Here is an 18,708-nt window from a genome sequence, read left to right on the forward strand (position 1 = left end):
AGGGCAGAAATCGCTGGAGATAGCCTTCCACTCGTGTTGGCTGCGGTGGAGCTCCTCCCCGCCCTCTCCACTACTCAGGTCCAGTTCTGCTCCCAAGGCTCAGCAGCAGGTAGATGCCCCGGGTGTACACTTTGTCGAAGCATGCTCCACAATGCAACCATTCCTTATTAGCCACTTCCCTCCCGACTCCTGGGATCATTTCCAACATAAGCTATATGTACCCAGAACCCCTCTGATGGCTCCTTTTGGGAGAACACCAGCAAAGTCGCCAAGCACCAAAAGTCCTGTTTCTCGTGCGAATGGCTCAGTCCTTCATGAGTTTTTGAAATGTGAAACATGAGGCTAAATGGACGGCTTGTTGCTTCCATAGAGTGAGCTACATGTTTGAGCCTCAGGAGGCCTTAGTAAGCCCTGGGTTCTTTCCTAGATCTAGCCCTGACCACTGCCATCCACTGCCTGACTCAATTTCTTCACTTGAAAAACAAAGCCCCTCCAAGACAGCTGAGCTGCCTTGGAAACCTGCCCATCATCCCAGGCAAAGCCAAGAGTTTTAGGTTATGTTCCGGGAGTGGGGTTTATCTGAGCCTTCTTGGAAAGTGCTTCAAAGGTTTCCTAAGAACTAGCATCACACAGATTTGTCTGGGCACGTGATCTCTTTTGCAATCCTTCTAGCCTCCTCCCTACTTGAAATCTGGCTGTCACCATGCACAGAGCTGTTTATAGAAGGCATGCCGTCTCTGGCCTGCGGCGGAGAAGAGAAATGTGTCTTGTGAATGAAGAACCCCAGGAAGTCACCTTCCGTGCACTTCTCTCCATTCATACCACTCTTTGGGGGAAAGCCCTAGGGTGTGGCAGGAGCTACAGCTCAGGGAAGCCACCCAGCAGCCAAAGCTACACTGTTCTAGCTGTACTGGCCCTGAGCTTCGCCGATGTGGCCCCTGCTGCGTCATTCTCGCAGCAAAGCTGGGTTTCTACTCAATTTACTCCCTCAAGAAGAAGACGTGATACTGGCTCTAACATGGAAACGAGATGTCCACTCTATGGCCGCTCCCCTAAGGAAGCCTCCTGGCTGTCTGATGCTGCCAAGGGGAAAGCTTCCTTTTGGAAAAGTGGGCATTTTCAGGACACCAGGGTGGACATGGAGCCTGGACACCTGGCAACTGTGACCTGAAGCCTACGGGCTTTGGGGAAGTCATTCTCCCTTGTCCTTTCCTCCTCCCCAAGCTAGACTTTCCCCTCCACTCATGGTTCACCACAGCCTTCGCTCACAAGTGCCTCTGTTGCCAGGAGAACCTCCCAGTTGCCACACGTGGCCTATTTGGCATCAATCCATCTGAGACGGCCTGTAACAGAAAGCTGCTCATCAAGGCTGAGCAGGCACCCAGCTCTTGGTCCTTTAAATACAAAAAGGACATGTGGAAACGTTAAGTGTAGATTTCAGATTGAGCTATTTAAATACGGCATTAGCAGACTGCCCACCTTAGGGTGGAGGGAGAAGTTCAAGACTCAGAGCCAACCTAGACCATGATGAGCAGCCCCATGGGAGGCCCAACAAGCCTTGACAGTGTGGAGAGGTTATTTGAAGCACAGCTGACTCTCCTAGGAGAGCATGGGAAGGGGGAACTAGGCGGAGGCTCCAGGGCTGCTGTGTAAGAGCAGACACACTGCTTTAAGGCTGCCGAGCTCCATCATGCACCACTAATAATAGATGCAGAGTTTTGTGTGGCGTGGCAGGATGCCCGTAGAAGGAGCACAGGATCCTGGCACACTGTGCATGTTCACACCTGGTATAGGCTCAGCCAGTGAGCCTGGGAGTCAAAGGCCTGAGCGCACAATACAGTGCTGTTCTGCCTGGAGTTGCTGCTGTGTAGCCTGTAACCCTGCCCAGGCAGATATGGGCTAGAAACCAAGGGAAGAGGAGCCCCAGCTCAAAAAAGAGGCTCTTTTGGGTTTGACTCCAAGCTCTGGCCTTGAAGCACAGGCTAGCAGACAGCTGTGCACAGAAAATGCTGAGTGAGCAGAATGGTTCTGCTGTTAGCTGACCAAGGCACCTGAAGTGAGCCTCAGTTTCCCCGTGTGTAAGTGATGTTTGAGGGAATGTCCCATCACATACACCATGTTTGTAGAAGGAAATAATAAGCCTGTGTGACTTCTGGCATGCTTCACATGGAATACAGGTCAGACTATGGCTGCCATGTATACCCTCTACAGCCTGCCCTGTGTCTGAAAGACTTCCCTAAGCATACGTACATCCAGTTCTGTAATCTGAGATCGAAATTACATATTTTGAATTAAAGTGGAAAAGAAAAACACTGGTCCCAATACTTTAAATTTTCTAAATGGATTCCTATAAATCCTATCACCCTGACTTCAGAGAAAGCAAATGTAACTTCTGAGTGCAGCTTTTTAACTTCCCTGGAGAGGGGAATAAAACAGTGGAGGTGCCTCGCGGTCTGGAATACTTTACAGGTGACTTGAACACAGGCATTTCAGCCTTGCACAAAGTGGAATTCAAGAATGGGGGGAAAGGGCAATTATACATATTTTTGTATGTAGTATATATTCATACACAGGAGCAGCAAGACCTGTATGGAGGTGCACAAGGCATAGCCTCCTGAGAGGCAGAGTGCAGGGTGACTCTTAGGAGTACCCCAAAGCCTATGTGTATGGTAACAGGGCAAGAGCCTGAGCCAGGGGCTACCTGTATATCTTCTCATCTCCAGGGCTTCATCCACATTCAGGTCTCAGTAGGATGGTGAGTATTAAAGCCAGGTTCCCCAGAATTCTAGTTCTAGAATATTCTACTGCCAACTCAGATTCAGTGGGCCCTCAAAGGGTAAAAACTGAAAAGAAGTTTTTGTGTACAGAGCCTGGGATCTTCTCCACCCAGACTAACCCGTTAGCACCTGACTACACAGCAGCAAAAGCAGGGTTCACATGCTTAGCATTAGAGCCATGCAGAACCCTGGTTTGCCTCCTGATTAAGTTTCCCCTTAACTACTTTTTAAAAAATATTTTTACATGTATGGGATTTTTTTTTTGCTTGCAAGTGTGTATATGTACCATGTGCCTACTTGGTACCTATGGAGGCCAGAAGAGATAGATACCTCAGGATGCAAGTTACAGTTGTGAGCTGCCATGTGAGTGCTGGGAATTGAACTTGAGTCCTCTAGAAGAGTAGTCAGTGTTCTTAAACACTAGACATCCCTCTCTCTCCACCCACCCACCCATACAAAATTCTTCTTAAATCAACCAGTTTATGACATCCAACCCTAAAATGTACAGAGTCCTAGTTTTCTGGCTAAGGGTGCCACACACATGGGATCTCACGGGGACCAGGGGCCAGGCTGTAGTCTTATGAGGAGGTACCAACCAGCAAATGTATCATCTACCTGTGTTTGCTAAGTCACAGACTGATCACACACACACACACACACACACACACACACACACCTTTTTTTAAGTCATTGACATAGCCAACTTTGAAACGTGAAATTACCCATCATGAATCAACAGCTTCTGAGCTGGTAGAAAGAGGGTCAAGACAGAGGGCCATGGGCGTGGGTACTTTTCATTGGGCTACTGAGAAAATGTGGAGAGGAGAGGAGATGGCTTACCATCCCTCACTCCATCTAGTACCAAAGGCTTTGGAGCATGGTGCCGAGCACACACGGAATCGGGGAAACAGACAGTGGGTGTGTCTCCAAGGTTCAGTTCTGGGCAGCAGCTGGTACCTGTCTTGCAGGGTTCTTACCCATGCCTTTTGTTCTACTGAATACAAGAGGTAGGTGGGAGGCCATCCTACAGGCACCTTCCATGCACAGTCTGTGGCGAGCACACTGGCTTGAAGGACATGCAGACCTGGAATACATTCTATACCCTGCCTTCCACAGACTTTCATTACATCACTACGCTGATGAAAGCAAAGGAAGCATCTGTCAACCAGAGATCTTAAGTCTTATTGTGTACCATATTGGACCTCAAATAAATGAGCCAAATACACACACACACACACACACACACACAAAACCAGGGTCAAAAGTGACAGGTCCCCATGACCCAAACAACATGGGTCAAACATGACCTAAAACATGACCCAGAAAAAGAGGCAGAGTACCACTTGCTTTGGAGTGGGACTTCAATGGGTCATCATGTGACAGAAAACTCACTTTCATGGCATCTATCTGGGGCATGGAAGGCAGCACCCAGCAAGCCAGAACTGGAGGAGGCACCTCCATCTATGAGCAGAGCTGCAGCCTGGAATCAGCACTCACATGGAGCTGTAGGGCAGGGGCAGATGTTGGGCAGCATGCTGTCATATTTTATCACAAGTCTGCGTGTCCTGGAGCTGCCAGCTCACCTGCATTCACCTTGTGTTGTGCTTATTATATAGAACTGCAGCTACACCTTCCTAGCATGGCTTCCCAGTAGGCCAGTTGAATTCAAATTTTTGCCTGAACAACTATAGTCAAAATTTGCCTCTCGCTAAAAACATACAGCATAGAGCATTCATCTCACATCTTTCTTAGTCTTAAAAAATATAAATATAGGGGCCATTTGTACAGGATGTGTGGGTATATACACCTCTAATACGCATCTGGGATGTGTGGAACATGTTTATGAAATTTGAACTCCGTTGGGGGGAGGCTTTTTAAAGGGTGATGAGCCCACAGACGGCTGCCCCAGTTCCCATAGGCTGAGAGCAGTGGAGCCCAGGTCCCCTGACCTGGCACAGCATGGGGAGGGCTCTGGGCGAGGTCAGTGCTTCCTCTCCACAGGTTGCTGGAGGCAAAGCTCACTCCCCGCAGAGATGATGGGCAGGCTGCTCTCCAGATGGTAGTGGATGAGGTGACTGATGCTGTCAAAGACCCTGTCCTTTGTCCGGATCTGTGAGGAAGAAATAAGCAGAGCTTGAGCAGGTGTCACGAGAAGAGAAGAACACATTGTGGTAGAGGTATCTGGACTTCTGACTCTACCCAGGAAGGCAAGGGGAGGAGCAGGCTTCTTGGACCCGAGGACTCCCCATGCTTCAGAGATGATTTCTGTACAGACCCTGGTCACTGACAACAGCTGGTCAGACAACAGCTGGGCATACAACAGCTGGTCAGCAACAACAGCTGGTCAGACAACAGCTGGGCAGACAACAGCTGGTCAGCAACAACAGCTGGTCAGACAACAGCTGGGCAGCAACAACAGCTGGTCAGACAACAGCTGGTCAGCGACAACAGCTGGTCAGCAACAACAGCTGGGCAGACAACAGCTGGTCAGCAACAACAGCTGGTCAGACAACAGCTGGGCAGCAACAACAGCTGGTCAGCGACTACAGCTGGTCAGCGACAACAGCTGGTCAGCGACTACAGCTGGTCAGCGACAACAGCTGGTCAGCGACTACAGCCGGTCAGCGACTACAGCTGGTCAGTGACAACAGCTGGTCAGTGATAACAGCTGGTCACCAACAACAGCTAGCCAGCGACAACAGCTGGTCAGTTTAGTGTGCCTCATCTACCTGTCCTTCTGAGGCAATTTTTGAACATTTCAATCCACTGCCCTGTGGACACTGCCTACCTCATTCCTGCTCTCCTTGGCCTCACTGGGACAACAGAAAGGGAGTCCCAAATAATAAAAACAAGAAAATATAATAAAATGTAGTTTAGGAAGGAAACCAAAACTGCCTTTGCTTACATACTCCTGCATGGCTATGATATGGAAACACCAACGGTGAAAACTATTCTTGATCTAATACACCATTAAAGTAAATTTCCAAGATCTGAAGTTAATATGCAAAAGTCCATCAAAGGCCAGTGAGATGACTCAGTAGGTAAAGGTGACCTGAGTTCAAACCCTGAAACTCTTGTGAAGGTGGAGGAAGAGAACCAACTCCACAGAGCTGTCCTCTGAGCTCCACACACACACTATAGAACACGTGCCCTCTTACACACACACACACACACACACACACACACACGCATACACACACACACCACCTAAAAACAAAAAGTAAATAAAAAAATTTAAGTCAATCACTTTCTTATATTACTAGCAATGACTACATAAAATTTGAAATTTAAAACAGACTATCAATTACATTAACATAAAAAGGTTGGCTACTCAGGCATTCAATGAAATATTTAGGTATAAATTCAATCAAAGAAAGCCACAAAAGCCTGATGAAAAAAAAACAAACAAAAAATTCAATGAAAAGAGAAATATTCCTTGTACATGGATAGCCAGACTATACATCAAAATCTCGGTTATTTCCAATCCAGTCTTTAGATCCCATACAATTTTAGTCAATGCCTTTGCAAACTAAGTTGTTGCTACAAATAATTTTTTTCCCAAAGTTTATGTGAAGAAGAAAAAGATCCGGTCAGCAAAATATGGAAGAAAAGAACAAGATTAGTTTCATGGTCTAACGGCTGGTGCTCTGGACCCTGAAAGAAAGGAGTAAATATGGAAAACTGTCACAGCTTCAGGACTTTCTGTAAAGCTATAGGAATCAAGACAAGGAGGGGTCAGTGGAGAGACGGACAAACGCCTCCATGGAACAGAATAGGGAGCTCAGAATGGACCCACCAGATAACAACAACTAAATTTCAATGAGAGATAAAGTCATACATTGAAGAAAAATGTCAGGTCTAGCCGATGGTCCTAGAACAGTCAGACATCCATGTGAAGAAAATGACCTTCTATCCATTCAAACATTAACTCAAACGTATTAAACAGAAAATCATAAAACTCTTAGAAGATGATATAGGAATAAAAATGTAGACAACTAGGATGTTAGATAAGAGAGAATAATGGCAGGTTCACAGAGAGGATGCAGGAGCTCACCCTTCAGAGGGGTTTATTAGGAGGACGGCTCAAGGCCACAGGCAGCCATGATGAAGCCTTAGAGAGGCAAAGTATTAGGACACAAAAGACATTGAACTGCCTGCAATTCTGTCTGACAGAATTCTGACTCATAGGCCCTCCCTTCCGAGGGGGCGCAAGGGAGGTTCAGTGTGACCAAGCCAATGTCAAGAAGGTACTGGTAAAGATCATCTACTTAACAATAGATAGATAGATAGATAGATAGATAGATAGATAGATAGATAGATAGATAGATGATAGACAGGTAGATAGATACATGATAGATAAATAGATAGATGATAGATACGTACATAAATAGATATATAGGTAGATAGGTAGGTAGATAGATAGATAGATAGATAGATAGATAGATAGATAGATAGATAGATAGATAGAGATAAATAGATACGGGAAGTATAGCAGTCTCTTGGTATCTAAAGAAAATTGGTCCCAAGGTGGTAGTTTGAATGTAATTTTCCCTGTAGGCTCATAGGCAGAGGTACTATTAGGAGGTGTGGGCTTGTTAGAGTAGGCGTGGCATTGCTGGAGGAAGTATGTCTCAGTTTACCTCCTGCTGCCTGTGGAGCAAGACACAGAACTCTCAGTTCCTTCTCCAGCACCATGTTTGCATGCATGTGTCCGTGTTTCCCACCATGACGATAATGGACTAGACCTCTGAAACTGTAAGCCAGCCCCAGTGACATGTTTCGCTTATAAGAGTTGTCGTGGTCACAGTGTCTCTTCACAGCAAGAGAAACCTAAGACAACTATAGTCATCAAAATCTGTGGAAGTTCAAGTCGTTTATATAGAAAATGGTTTATTTACCATTTACACGGTGTACACACATCCCACCATAGTCTCGAAACTTACCTCCAGATCTCTTGTTGGATCATGGGCCAGAGGCTATCCCTCCCCGCTCAGGCTGTATGCCATCCCCCACCCCCACCCCACCCCCATAGCTCTCTTTCTGGGACAGAAGGTGATAAAATTGCAGCCCTCACAGGGAATTCATTTCTCTCCCTTCCACTTGCAGCTGTGAACAAGTCTAGCCTCTAATCTCTGGACCAAGGACAACCTTGAATTATAGCCTCCTTCTTATCTAGTGCTTTCTTGACTTCTCATGCCTGGCATGTAGACCAGGCCAGGCTAGGACATAATACGGAGCTAGCCTCTGGGCCCCACACTGAAATCCTATGAGATTCAGAAACCCCCAATGTCCTTAGGGATGGAAGGGCCCTTCCTTCATGCTCTATGTAGTATCTTGTCTCTTTTGATGCAGCTCCCTTAAGGGCTTTGAAGGTGCCCTCTCCCCACTCAGGGCCTCATCCTGATGCCTCTGGACCAATGCTCTCTCTCCTGATGCTCTATTCTCCCATGTCAAGGTCCAGTTATGGCTGCCCATGGTCCTGAGTCTCTCTCTCTCCTAACAAAAGGGAATCCCATCTCAGCTTCCCTTTTCTACAAAACCTGCTGTTCTCCCTAATATTTATAAAGCCATAGGCATAGTTGTGCCCCTGCTGTCTGATTCTAAGCTCTGAGTACAAACAGTTTTCTTCTGAAGTCACAGATAGCCATAGAAGATCCTGTCACAGACAGCTCCACCTTGAAATGGTATCCCAGGGGCTCTGTAGTTGGAGACAACACCAGTCTCTCACCCCAAGAAGATAACTGCCTTCATTCTGTGTCCCCCACAAAACCCTACGGCAGACCTTACCCCACCTATTGGAGCCCAGAAGACCTTAGAAGTACCCTGTCTCTGTGAGGCCTCTGGAGTTGGGGTGTCATCTGACCAGTGGCAGAAGAAACCACAGGGTTTTTTCTGTGACCAGTGGGGAAGTTGAAACCACTAGCCACAATGTCTCCAAAGCTGTCTCCCACCACATTCTCTGTCATCAAAGACAGTATCAGATCCACACACACAAAAGGGAGGCCGCCCACAGGGAACACAACTGTTCCTATACCTTTGGGAAACTCCTTAAGCTCAGAGTCCCACTGAAGAAGAGGAAGTGGCCACTCCCTGTAGCCAGGCTTGCCTAAGGAAGATTCAAGACAGGATGCTAGCCTGTCTAAAAATGCTCCTTGGTGAAGCACCTCCAGAAATTGTGCCTTTATTGCCCCCTTGTGGCCACAAGTACACAAAGTTAAGGAACTAGAAATTTTCTAAGGGAAAGGGTTTCTTCACCACAGTGTGGTGTCTGGAAAAGAGTTTGCTCCTGGACAGCAGCTCTGTCACTCAGAACTCTATATGGATGTCACACTGTGCAGCCCAGGAAGAAGCTGAGGGGCAGGCCCATAGCACGCCAGGAGCTCCATGGGTTTTTTTTCCCAAAGAGGGACTGTTAAATGGTCCTTCTCACCCAGGACCTTCACTGACAGGGAAGTCACACCAGTCCAGGGCCAGAAGTGACTTGCATAATCATGGTGGGTGGCACCTTCATTTCTGTATTTCTGTACAGTGATCTAAGGATTGTCCCCATCACCCAGAAAACTGAGCTAAGCCTTGAGCCATTGTATCCAGCAGAGATACCAGTCTCTGCCACTCTCAGCAAGGATAGTCAGTACTGGGCCTCCAAAGGAATATCTAGGCAGGAACTTGGCTAATGTTGGTCAAGCACCTGACAGCGTCTGTGGAGGTCAGAAGCTGGGAAGAAGATGCCCCACAGCACGCTGACGGGACACACAGCCTGGAACACCTGGTAGGGGGACAGAGACCCCAGCAACCATGGCCTTCATACAGCTTTACTTGTGGTTTGGTGGCATGTCCCAGTGACAGACAAGTGTAGAAGCCATCCCTGGCCCGGGCTTTGCAGCATCAGGACCTGCACTGACTTTCCCAGTGTGATGGGATTGTTGCCGGGGGAACTCAACTCAGAACCTCAGAACTTTCTCTGGTCTGTATGGAGGCCTCTGTTGACCTTCAGTCCAGTCTGCCCTTCCTTCTAGACCTAGCTTCCCTTCCATTGCTGGTTCCAAGGGAAGGGACAGTTGGGCTGTAGACTGGGAACACACAGCCCCCATCGGCACCCACGAAGAAAGGAAACACACCCTCTGTAGAGAACAACAGAGGTAATAACTCAGGACCGTCTGAGAGGCACTGACATTTCAAATCTCTTCTCCCTCCCTGGGTCAGACACTCTACTCCATGGGCTTCCATCCTCTCAGCCTGATGTCCATCTCCCTACCCCAGATGTCAGGGATAGATATCAGGAAGGAGAACTGAGCTATCGTGATGAGGACACCAACCAGCACAGCCCTAGATACCGCCATGAGCACATCCTGAAAACACCACATCACAAAAAGAACAGACCAATTCCACCTCAGAAGATAAACCAGATACCAGGAAAAAATTTAACTCACATCTATAACATAAAAAACAAAAGAATCACTACATCCATTAAAACAAAATATATGAAAAATAACTCAGGGGATAATAACTCTCTTAGAAATTGAATATACAATTTGTAAAAGCGTATAAACATATGTTTGTATGCCATGGAGAGACAATGTTGAAAGGTTAAGAAATGCTCCAAAGAAGCAGAACCTTGAGGGAAACATAAGGTTTTACTCCTGCAGCTTTCCAGAAAGTTCCCCTTTAACGTACTTAATGGCAGAGGTGCAGCCTGATGGCATTTATAAGCAAAATGACAAGGGGTCAAACAGAAATACGCTGCAAAATATTTAAAATGCTTCTCCCTTCCCTTAGTTCCTATTCTTTTTCCTTCCTGGAAAATCAATACAAAAGACAAAAAAGGTACCATGTCAGAGGGAGTGGGGGGTAACCACAGAGACCCAACTGGGGTCTCAGCACCTGGGCTGCAGGGGGAGAACGCGCACACAATGGTGATCTAGTACAGGTGTCAGAGTGATGTGTGAGAGTCTTCTGTTTGAGTTGATTTCATTGGCTAATAAAGAAACTGCCTGGCCCATTTGATAGACCGCCCCTTAGGTGGGTGGAGTAGACAGAACAGGAAGAGGAAGTGAGGTAGAAGGATCAGTCAGATGCCACACCTCTCCTAAGTTAGTCAGACCGCCGTGCCTCTCCTCAGAGAGAGAAGCCAGATGCGATGGAGCCAGCCGCCAGTTCAGACATGCTGAATCTTTCCCGGTAAGACACCATTCGTGGTGTTGCAAAGATTATTAGATATGGGTTAATCAAGATGTGAGTAAGAGGCTGAAACTAATGGGTCAGGCAGTGTTTAAAAGAATACAGTTTCTGTGTAATTATTTTGGGGCATAAGCTAGTCAGGAGGCCGAAAGCAGGGCGGTGGGAATGCAGCCCACAGCTCATCACTACAGAATGGCACCCAACGTGGATAACTGAATCCACAGAAAGCTTGAGAAAGCTTGGGAAAGAATAGAGTAAAGCATGTTTTCTTGGTAGCAGCAATTTCTCAGGTCTGCTCTGCTTGCTAGAGGCAAGCGAGCACTCTCATCTAAGCGAGGCTTCCTGACTCAGCTTTAGCTGCAAAACCGTGCAGCTCTTTTAAGAGGTCCTGCCACAAAAACTTAAATGGTATTGATGAAAAGCTGAACGTGTGTTTTTCGGTTTTCAGACATAGCAAAAAAAAAAAAAAAAAAAAAAAAAAGCTGTGCTGTTTTAAAATGCCGGCTTTCTGGGCCGTCCTGTCAGGGCAAACTCTGACTCTTTCAAGCAGGCGGTCCTGACTATGGAACTTTTGATTGTTGTTTAATACTGTTGCAGCTTGCTTGCTAGCAAGGACCTTGAAACGCCACAGAGTTGTGGTAATAAAAATGGCTCTAGTAAGTACCTCTGCCATGAGGCTGGAAAGCTAGGGAATGGGCTGGATCTAGCCGCCAAAGTCACGGCTTTAGTCCTACTGATATTGTTTGGTAAATTAAAGACTCATGTAGTCAGAAAAAGAGATATACAGTAAAAGAAAGATTCAAAGTTGAAGAAAACGTCAAAATGGTTTACAATGTGTTGAAAATATATGTAGACTAAAGTTAAAGTTCTTAAAAGTAAAAATAGAAAGAGTAGTTTGTTGTTGTGGTACACACCTTTAATCCCAACACTTGGGAGGCAGAGGTAGATTGACCTCTGTGACTTCAAGGTGTGGCAGCACACACCTTTAATCCCAATGCCTGGGAGGCAGAGACAGACAGATCTCTGTGAGTTCAAGGTGTGGTAGCATACGCCTTTAATCCCAGCACTTGGGAAGCAGAGGCAAGTGGATCTCTGAGAGTTCAAGGACAGCCTGGTCTATAGAGTTATTCCAGGACAAAGATATACAGAAAACCTGTCTCAAAAAATAAAAGTAAAAATAAACGAAATAGAGGTTAAAATAAAGCCGTACAAAGATGGAAAATATACGGAGAATCTTGATACTGTATACTATTATACTCTCTTTGAATTGTTTGAATGCTGAGGAAGAAGCAATAGCTGCTAAAAGATATTTGTTTACAAATGCTGCTGAACTAATCCAAGATAGATATTTTGAAAATACCTTGACTTCAGAATTTAGATCTAAGGATATGATGCTTTGGAAAGGAGTTTCTTTTGTTTTTACAGAAAATGAGACCGTGTGGATTGCTTCTATCCCAATATGGTATGATAGACCACGCCCTCCTGAAAGGTTGCTGTGAACACCTTCAGAAAATTACTTCACCCAACTGATGACTGAGATGAACCTGGCACACAGGTTACACCATGAAATATCTGATTAACAGCGTCCCCATTCAGCAGGAAGCAGTTTGGAGAGAAATAACTACGTCCATGTTCCCAAATATTGTTTATAAGTGTTCTTTTACATTTAAAGGGGGATATGATATAGATATGAATAATTTGCATTGGTAAGGATTTTAAGGTCAATTTTGTTATATGTATATGTATTTCTAATCTTGATTAAGGTATTGTGATTGTGTAGTTCATTTTAAGAATATAATGTATAATTAGGAAATATAGGTTGCTAATGGATAATCATTGATAATAGTAAAGCTTATAGTCATGTTAGTTAGATTTTCTAGATATATAGAGATATATTTAAGTTAAAAAGGCATTCTTCATATCTTTCAAAGACTACAGAATATTGCATTTTAAATGTTTTAATAAGTTAGGACTGTTCATGACAATGAGACATGTCTGCTCCTGGCAGCACCAATCTACTTCAAGAGGAAGATGGCCATCAAAGAGGCTCCTTATGGAGTTTGATAACCATTGGGCAAGAAACTGCTCTTGCTTGGACTGTTGCATAAACTGGACACAGAGAACCCACAGAGAGGACTGCTGAACTTGCCTAAATGTGAGATGATTCTTTGTGGTTCCTGACTCATGAAAGGGTCTGTGAGACATTCTGCAGGACACAGCAGAAAGTGACTGAACTGCCTTCGAAATTTCCTGCTTCGTGAAAATGTCTGCTGGAAACTACGGACCTGAAGGCTGAAGATGGATGCCCCAATGGTACAAAAGAACTTTGGGTGACTGTCCAGGTAGCAAGATGTCTCTGTGATTTCTAGAGTTTTGGAAGTAGCTTACTTCTTGTTCACCTAGGTAATATTATATCCTTCTGGAGTCTTTGATGGAGTTGAAGAATAAATAGATAGTTATAGTTTTCCTTAGTTATGATAAAAGATAAAGTGGATATAAATATTGTAACTGTAATTCTTACTTGATAACTGTTTTGTTATATGTAATTTTACTATGTTAAAGTTAAAGCCTTTCTTTTTTGTTTAAACAGAAAAAGGGGAAATGATGGAGGGCTCCCATTGGCTAATAAAGAAACTGCCTGGCCCATTTGATTGGCCAGCCTTTAGGTGGGCGGAGTAGACAGAACAGGAAGAAGGAAGTGAGGTAGATGGCTCAGTCAGATGCCACGCCTCTCCTAAGTTAGTCAGACCACCATGCCTCTCCTCAGGGAAACAGACGCAATGAAGCTCCAGCCCAAGATGGATGTACGCTAGAAACTTCCCGGTAAGGCACCACTTTGTGGTGCTACACAGATTATTAGATATGGGTTAATCAAGATGTGAGTAAGAGGCAGAAAATAATGGGCCAGGCAGTATTTAAAAGAATACAATTTGTGTGTTGTTATTTCGGGGTAAAAGCTAACCATGTGGGAGCCGGGCAGGATGAAAAGCAGGCCTGCCCGCAGCTCCACACTACATCAGAGAACAGTTGGGGACCCAGAAAGCCCCAGTGACTGCGGAAGTATGCCATAGTAGAGCAACTTGGTATGTAAAAGCCCTTGTGTGTACTTTGAAACATGCTAGTGGCTACCTGAGTCAAGCCTACAGAGGACCTGGACACGGGAGCCATAGTGGTTTCTCCTAACGCAAGCACGGTGTTCACCCCACCTTGCTGGCCCTGCTTGGCCAAAAGGATGAATCAACTGCGAGTGACTCGGGATAATTTTAGACACACACGGACTGACGGAATGATTCAGGTGCCGATTCAGGTGCCGAGAGCTCCGTCTCTCCCACCACCTCTGTCACCAGCTCTCGTCCATGCTATTTTAGAGTCCCCTTCTTCAACACCCCACCACAGAGACTCAGAGCTGTGCTGGGTGCCCTCCTCTTCGGCTTCCCAGTGACCTCAGTGCACAGCGAGAGAGCTCAGAGGCTGCTAGACGCCGGAGTAAATTTAGACTCAGACCGCTTTTCGCATCCTCCTTTCTCCGAGTAATCTAACTTGCCAAGCTTCCCCCTTTATAGTCAGGGACCAGCCAATTACCATGAAAATCAGATGAATAAATATTGAAGAGAACGTGTTCAGTGTCTATTTCAGTGTGCTCACAGCGAGGAGGAACTTTACATTTTTAATTAAGTCTTTCATTTCCATCTCCTTTTCAGCTAAAGCTATCCTCTGTAGGATCAATTAAACCGGATAATCAGATCCAGCTAAAAGCCCCCCAAAAGAATAGTCATCAGTGGGTATGACTTAACAAGCGTTCTTGATGGTCCCGTGAATTCCGCTCCAGAATTGAAACTATATGATAGCACAGCCCCGGGAATCAGCTCCCATGAAAACCTTATCACAATTCTATCTCCTCGTTTTCTGCACACCTTGATACTGGCTTGTGAAAATGTAATAAAGTATTGTTAGCAGGGTGTAATGATTGGTTTCGACTGTTAACCTGACACAATCGCAGTCACCTGGGAAAAGAGTTTCAATAAGGAATTGTCTAGATCAGATTAGCCTGTGGGCATGTCTGTAGGTGATTATCTTGATTATGATAATTGATGTGGGGGGGGGCACCCACCCACTGTGGGCAGCACTATTTCCTAGGCAGGGAATTCTAGGTTGGATAGGAGTAGAGACAGAGAGTGGGGCCCAAGAATAAATGCACTGATTCATTACTCTCTGCTCTTGCCTGTGGATGTCTTTTAAAACAATTTGGAGGGGTATAAAGACTTAGAAAATACATTTAACTGTCTTTGTTCTATGTGATGACGTACTCAGCTAGGCTTTTTTTTTAAAAAAAAAATCATGTTTTTAAGTACCAATTTTTCCACGTGAAATATTTATAGTCTCCCAAAATTTTTGAAGGTTTTTCTCTGCTATTTTCTCTTTGATAACCACAACTGAATTGCTGCAAGGCCTATGAAGGAAGAAAGGACTCCAGGATGCTTCTACTTAGGAAGTCTTGCTTGTGGTTCTACACCTGTAAAAATTCACCATAGGTCCAAATTAATAGTGTTATATTTGCACACTTACATACCTATTGAGGGCCGAGGTCTTCATGCTTACAGATAAACACTAAGGAAGCCAAAGGAAGGCTAAGTCTACCTGTTTTCCTCCCAGAAAGCTGGAAATGGATATAGCTTCTAACCCGGTCATCTCTGCTGTATGTAGCGCCAGACCTCACCTGAGTCCACCAGATTATTATGCTTGTCTATCCAAGACTTGTCCCCTCTAGATCTTGAGCATTACTTCCCACTCAGTCAGACCCACCCTTATGGGAGATGTCACTTGTACTTTACGACATCCTAGGTAATTTCTGAGTTATCTGTAGGGTCAGGCCAATCCTGACTCCCACAGGGTATCTTCTACAAGAAGCATACTGAATGCCAAATGGACTAGACCAGAAAATAAATTCCCCATAACACACAGTAATCAAAACACTAAACATACAGAACAAAGAAAGAATATTAAAAGCTGCAAGAGAAGAAGACCAAGTAATACATAGGGCAGACATATTAGAAGAATACTTGACTTTTCAATGGAGACTCTAAATGCCAGAAGGGCCTGGATAGATGTTCTATAGGTTAGAGACCACAGATGCCAGCCCAGAGTACTACATCCAGCAAAACTTCTTTCATAATAGAGGGAGAAAAAAAGACATTCCATAATAAAACCAAATTTAAGTAGTATTCATCTGCAAATCCAGCTCTACAGATAGCACAAATGAAAACTTCAACCACATCCAAGAAAACACAAGGAATAAATAACATCAGACCAGCAAATTGAAAGATGGGGAAAGCCCACACCACTAAAATACAGTAAGAGAAATCAATGAAGAGTACTCATTGACAACTCTCAACATCAATGGTTTCAATCCCCCAATAAAAAGACACAGACTAACAGATTAGTTACAAAAACAGGATCCATCCTTCTGCTGCATCCATGAAACATTCTGTGATGGTTTGAAAAAAATGGCCACCATAGGCTCTCAGGGGAGTGGCACTACTAGGGGGTGTGGTCTTCCTAGAGTGGGTGTGGCTTTGTTGGAGCAAGTGTGTTACTGGAGGCAGACTTTGAGGTCTCAGATGCTCAGGTCAAGCCCAGTGTGGACTATTTCTTCCTGCTGTCTGCAGATCCAGATCTCAGCTCTTTCTCCAGCACCATGTCTACCTGTGCACCACCATGCTTCCCCCCACTCCATGATGATAATGGACTAAGCCTCTAACACTGTAACCCAGCCCAAATTAAATGTTTTCCTTTATAAGGTCACCATGGTCATGGTGTCTCTTCACAATAATAGAAACCCTAAGACACACACCTTACCACCAAGGATAGACGTCACCTCAGAGTAAAAGGTTGGGAAAAGATATTCCAAGCAAATGGATGAAAGAAACAAGCTGATGTAGCCATTTTTATAACTGAAAAAATAGATTTCAAACCAAAACTAACCTAAAGAGACAGGGAAGAAGTCTAAAAACTCATCAAAGGAAAACTCCACCAAGAGACTATTGCAGTTCTGGACATAATACACCAAATACAAGGGCATCCATGTTCATAAAAGAAACACTGTTTCAGCTAAAATCATGTGCCCCTCACATGGTGATAGTGAGTGACTTCAATACCCCACTCTTGCCAATAAACAGGTCATCCAGACAAAAACTAAACAGAGAAACAATGGAGCTAAATGATGTCACAAATCATTTTATGGACCTGACAGATAAATTTAGAACATTTCACCCAGACACAAAAGAAGATACCTTCTTCTCAGCACCTCATGGAACTATCTCCAGAACTGACCACAAAACCAAAAATCAAGTCTCAACAGATATAAGAAAACTGAGATAACACCCTGCACCCTATGTGACCCCTACAGATTAAAGCTGGATATGGGAAACAACAGAAAGCTTACAAATTCATGGAAACTCAACAACTCACTATTGAATTAAAAATAGGTCAAATCAGACATTAAGAAAGAAATTAAAAACTTTTTAGAATGGAATGAAAATAAAAATATAACATAACATATCCAGAAGTTTGGACACAATGAAGGCAGCTCTAGGAGGAAAGTTCACAGTGCTAAGCGCCTCCATTAAAAAAAAAAAAAAAAGACTGGAGAGATCTCAAAAACTTAACAACACAACTGAAAGCTCTAGAGCATAAAGGAGAAATAAGGAAATAATGCCCAAATTGAGTAGGAGACAGGGAATAATCAAACTGAGGGCTACAACCAAAACAATAGAACAAAGACAGAAACACTAACAATCAATGAAACAATAGCTCTTTGAGAAAATCAGTAAGCTTGACAAACCCTTAGCCAAATTAGCTAAAAGGTAGAGTGAGAAGATCAACAAATTAGAGGTGAAAGGAGAGACATAACAACAGACACAGAGGAAATCCAGAGAATCATCAGGACATACTCTAAAAACCTGTACCCTAACAAGTTGAAAATTTAAAAGAAAAAGATGATTTTCTTGATATACGCCACCCACCAAATTAAACCAAGATCAAATATGCAATTTAACACTCCTGGCTTCCTCATGGCACAAGTGCACACATAATAAATAGATGTAATAAAAAGAAATGTTACTAACAAATGTCGTATCATTTATAAAATAAAATACAAATCAAAAATAGCAAAGATGATTTGTATAAAGGAAAATGAAAGGGGCAGAAATCACAGCACCAGATATTGGGACAGCTTCAAAGCCATCCTGTCTAAGACAAGGCAGTATTTACACATGGATGAATGAGCAGTCAGTCTGAACATAACCACAGTCTGGAAAGAGAGCCCCAAACAGAAAGCACACATGTTGTAGGAGGCGGCTCACTGTGGCACAGAACACACAAAACATATAATAAACGGTTACATGGAAACATGCTCGCTTGTTTTAGAGACTTAAAGATATTGGTCCTCAACTTCCTATTGCATCTAAAAGTCCCTCCAGAGAGAATTTAAATAATTGTGACATATAAAACTATGGGGCAAACTAAAGAAAATATTTTTAAAAAGAGCGGGTTTGTAATTTGTGGGTGAAGAAAAGCAGAAAACTCAAAACCATGACTCTAGTTGGAAAAAAAGTCCAGATGAATCATTCTGAAGAAAGAGACTTCTACCTGTTGAGAAAAATCACAGATCAAACTGTCAGATAAGGAAGGATAAGTAAAAGAATACATTTGAAGATTCCATGTCTGAAGAACAAAGCACAAAGGCCAGGTAAGA

At 44.2% G+C, this 18,708-nt stretch overlaps 1 protein-coding gene across 1 annotated transcript in view; it reads right to left on the reverse strand.

Moving 5' to 3' along the window:
• Positions 1-4,758: 4,758 nt before the first annotated feature.
• The window catches only part of Shc3 (SHC adaptor protein 3), a 122,958-nt gene continuing 109,008 nt past the window's right edge, over positions 4,759-18,708 (reverse strand). Inside the window, exon 12 of the mRNA XM_038334321.1 lies at positions 4,759-4,887. Coding sequence (XP_038190249.1) covers positions 4,759-4,887 — 129 coding nt within the window. The remainder of the gene's footprint in view (positions 4,888-18,708) is intronic.

Source organism: Arvicola amphibius, chromosome 6 (genome assembly GCF_903992535.2).
Source record: "Arvicola amphibius chromosome 6, mArvAmp1.2, whole genome shotgun sequence".
Classification (NCBI taxonomy): Eukaryota; Metazoa; Chordata; class Mammalia; order Rodentia; family Cricetidae; genus Arvicola; species Arvicola amphibius.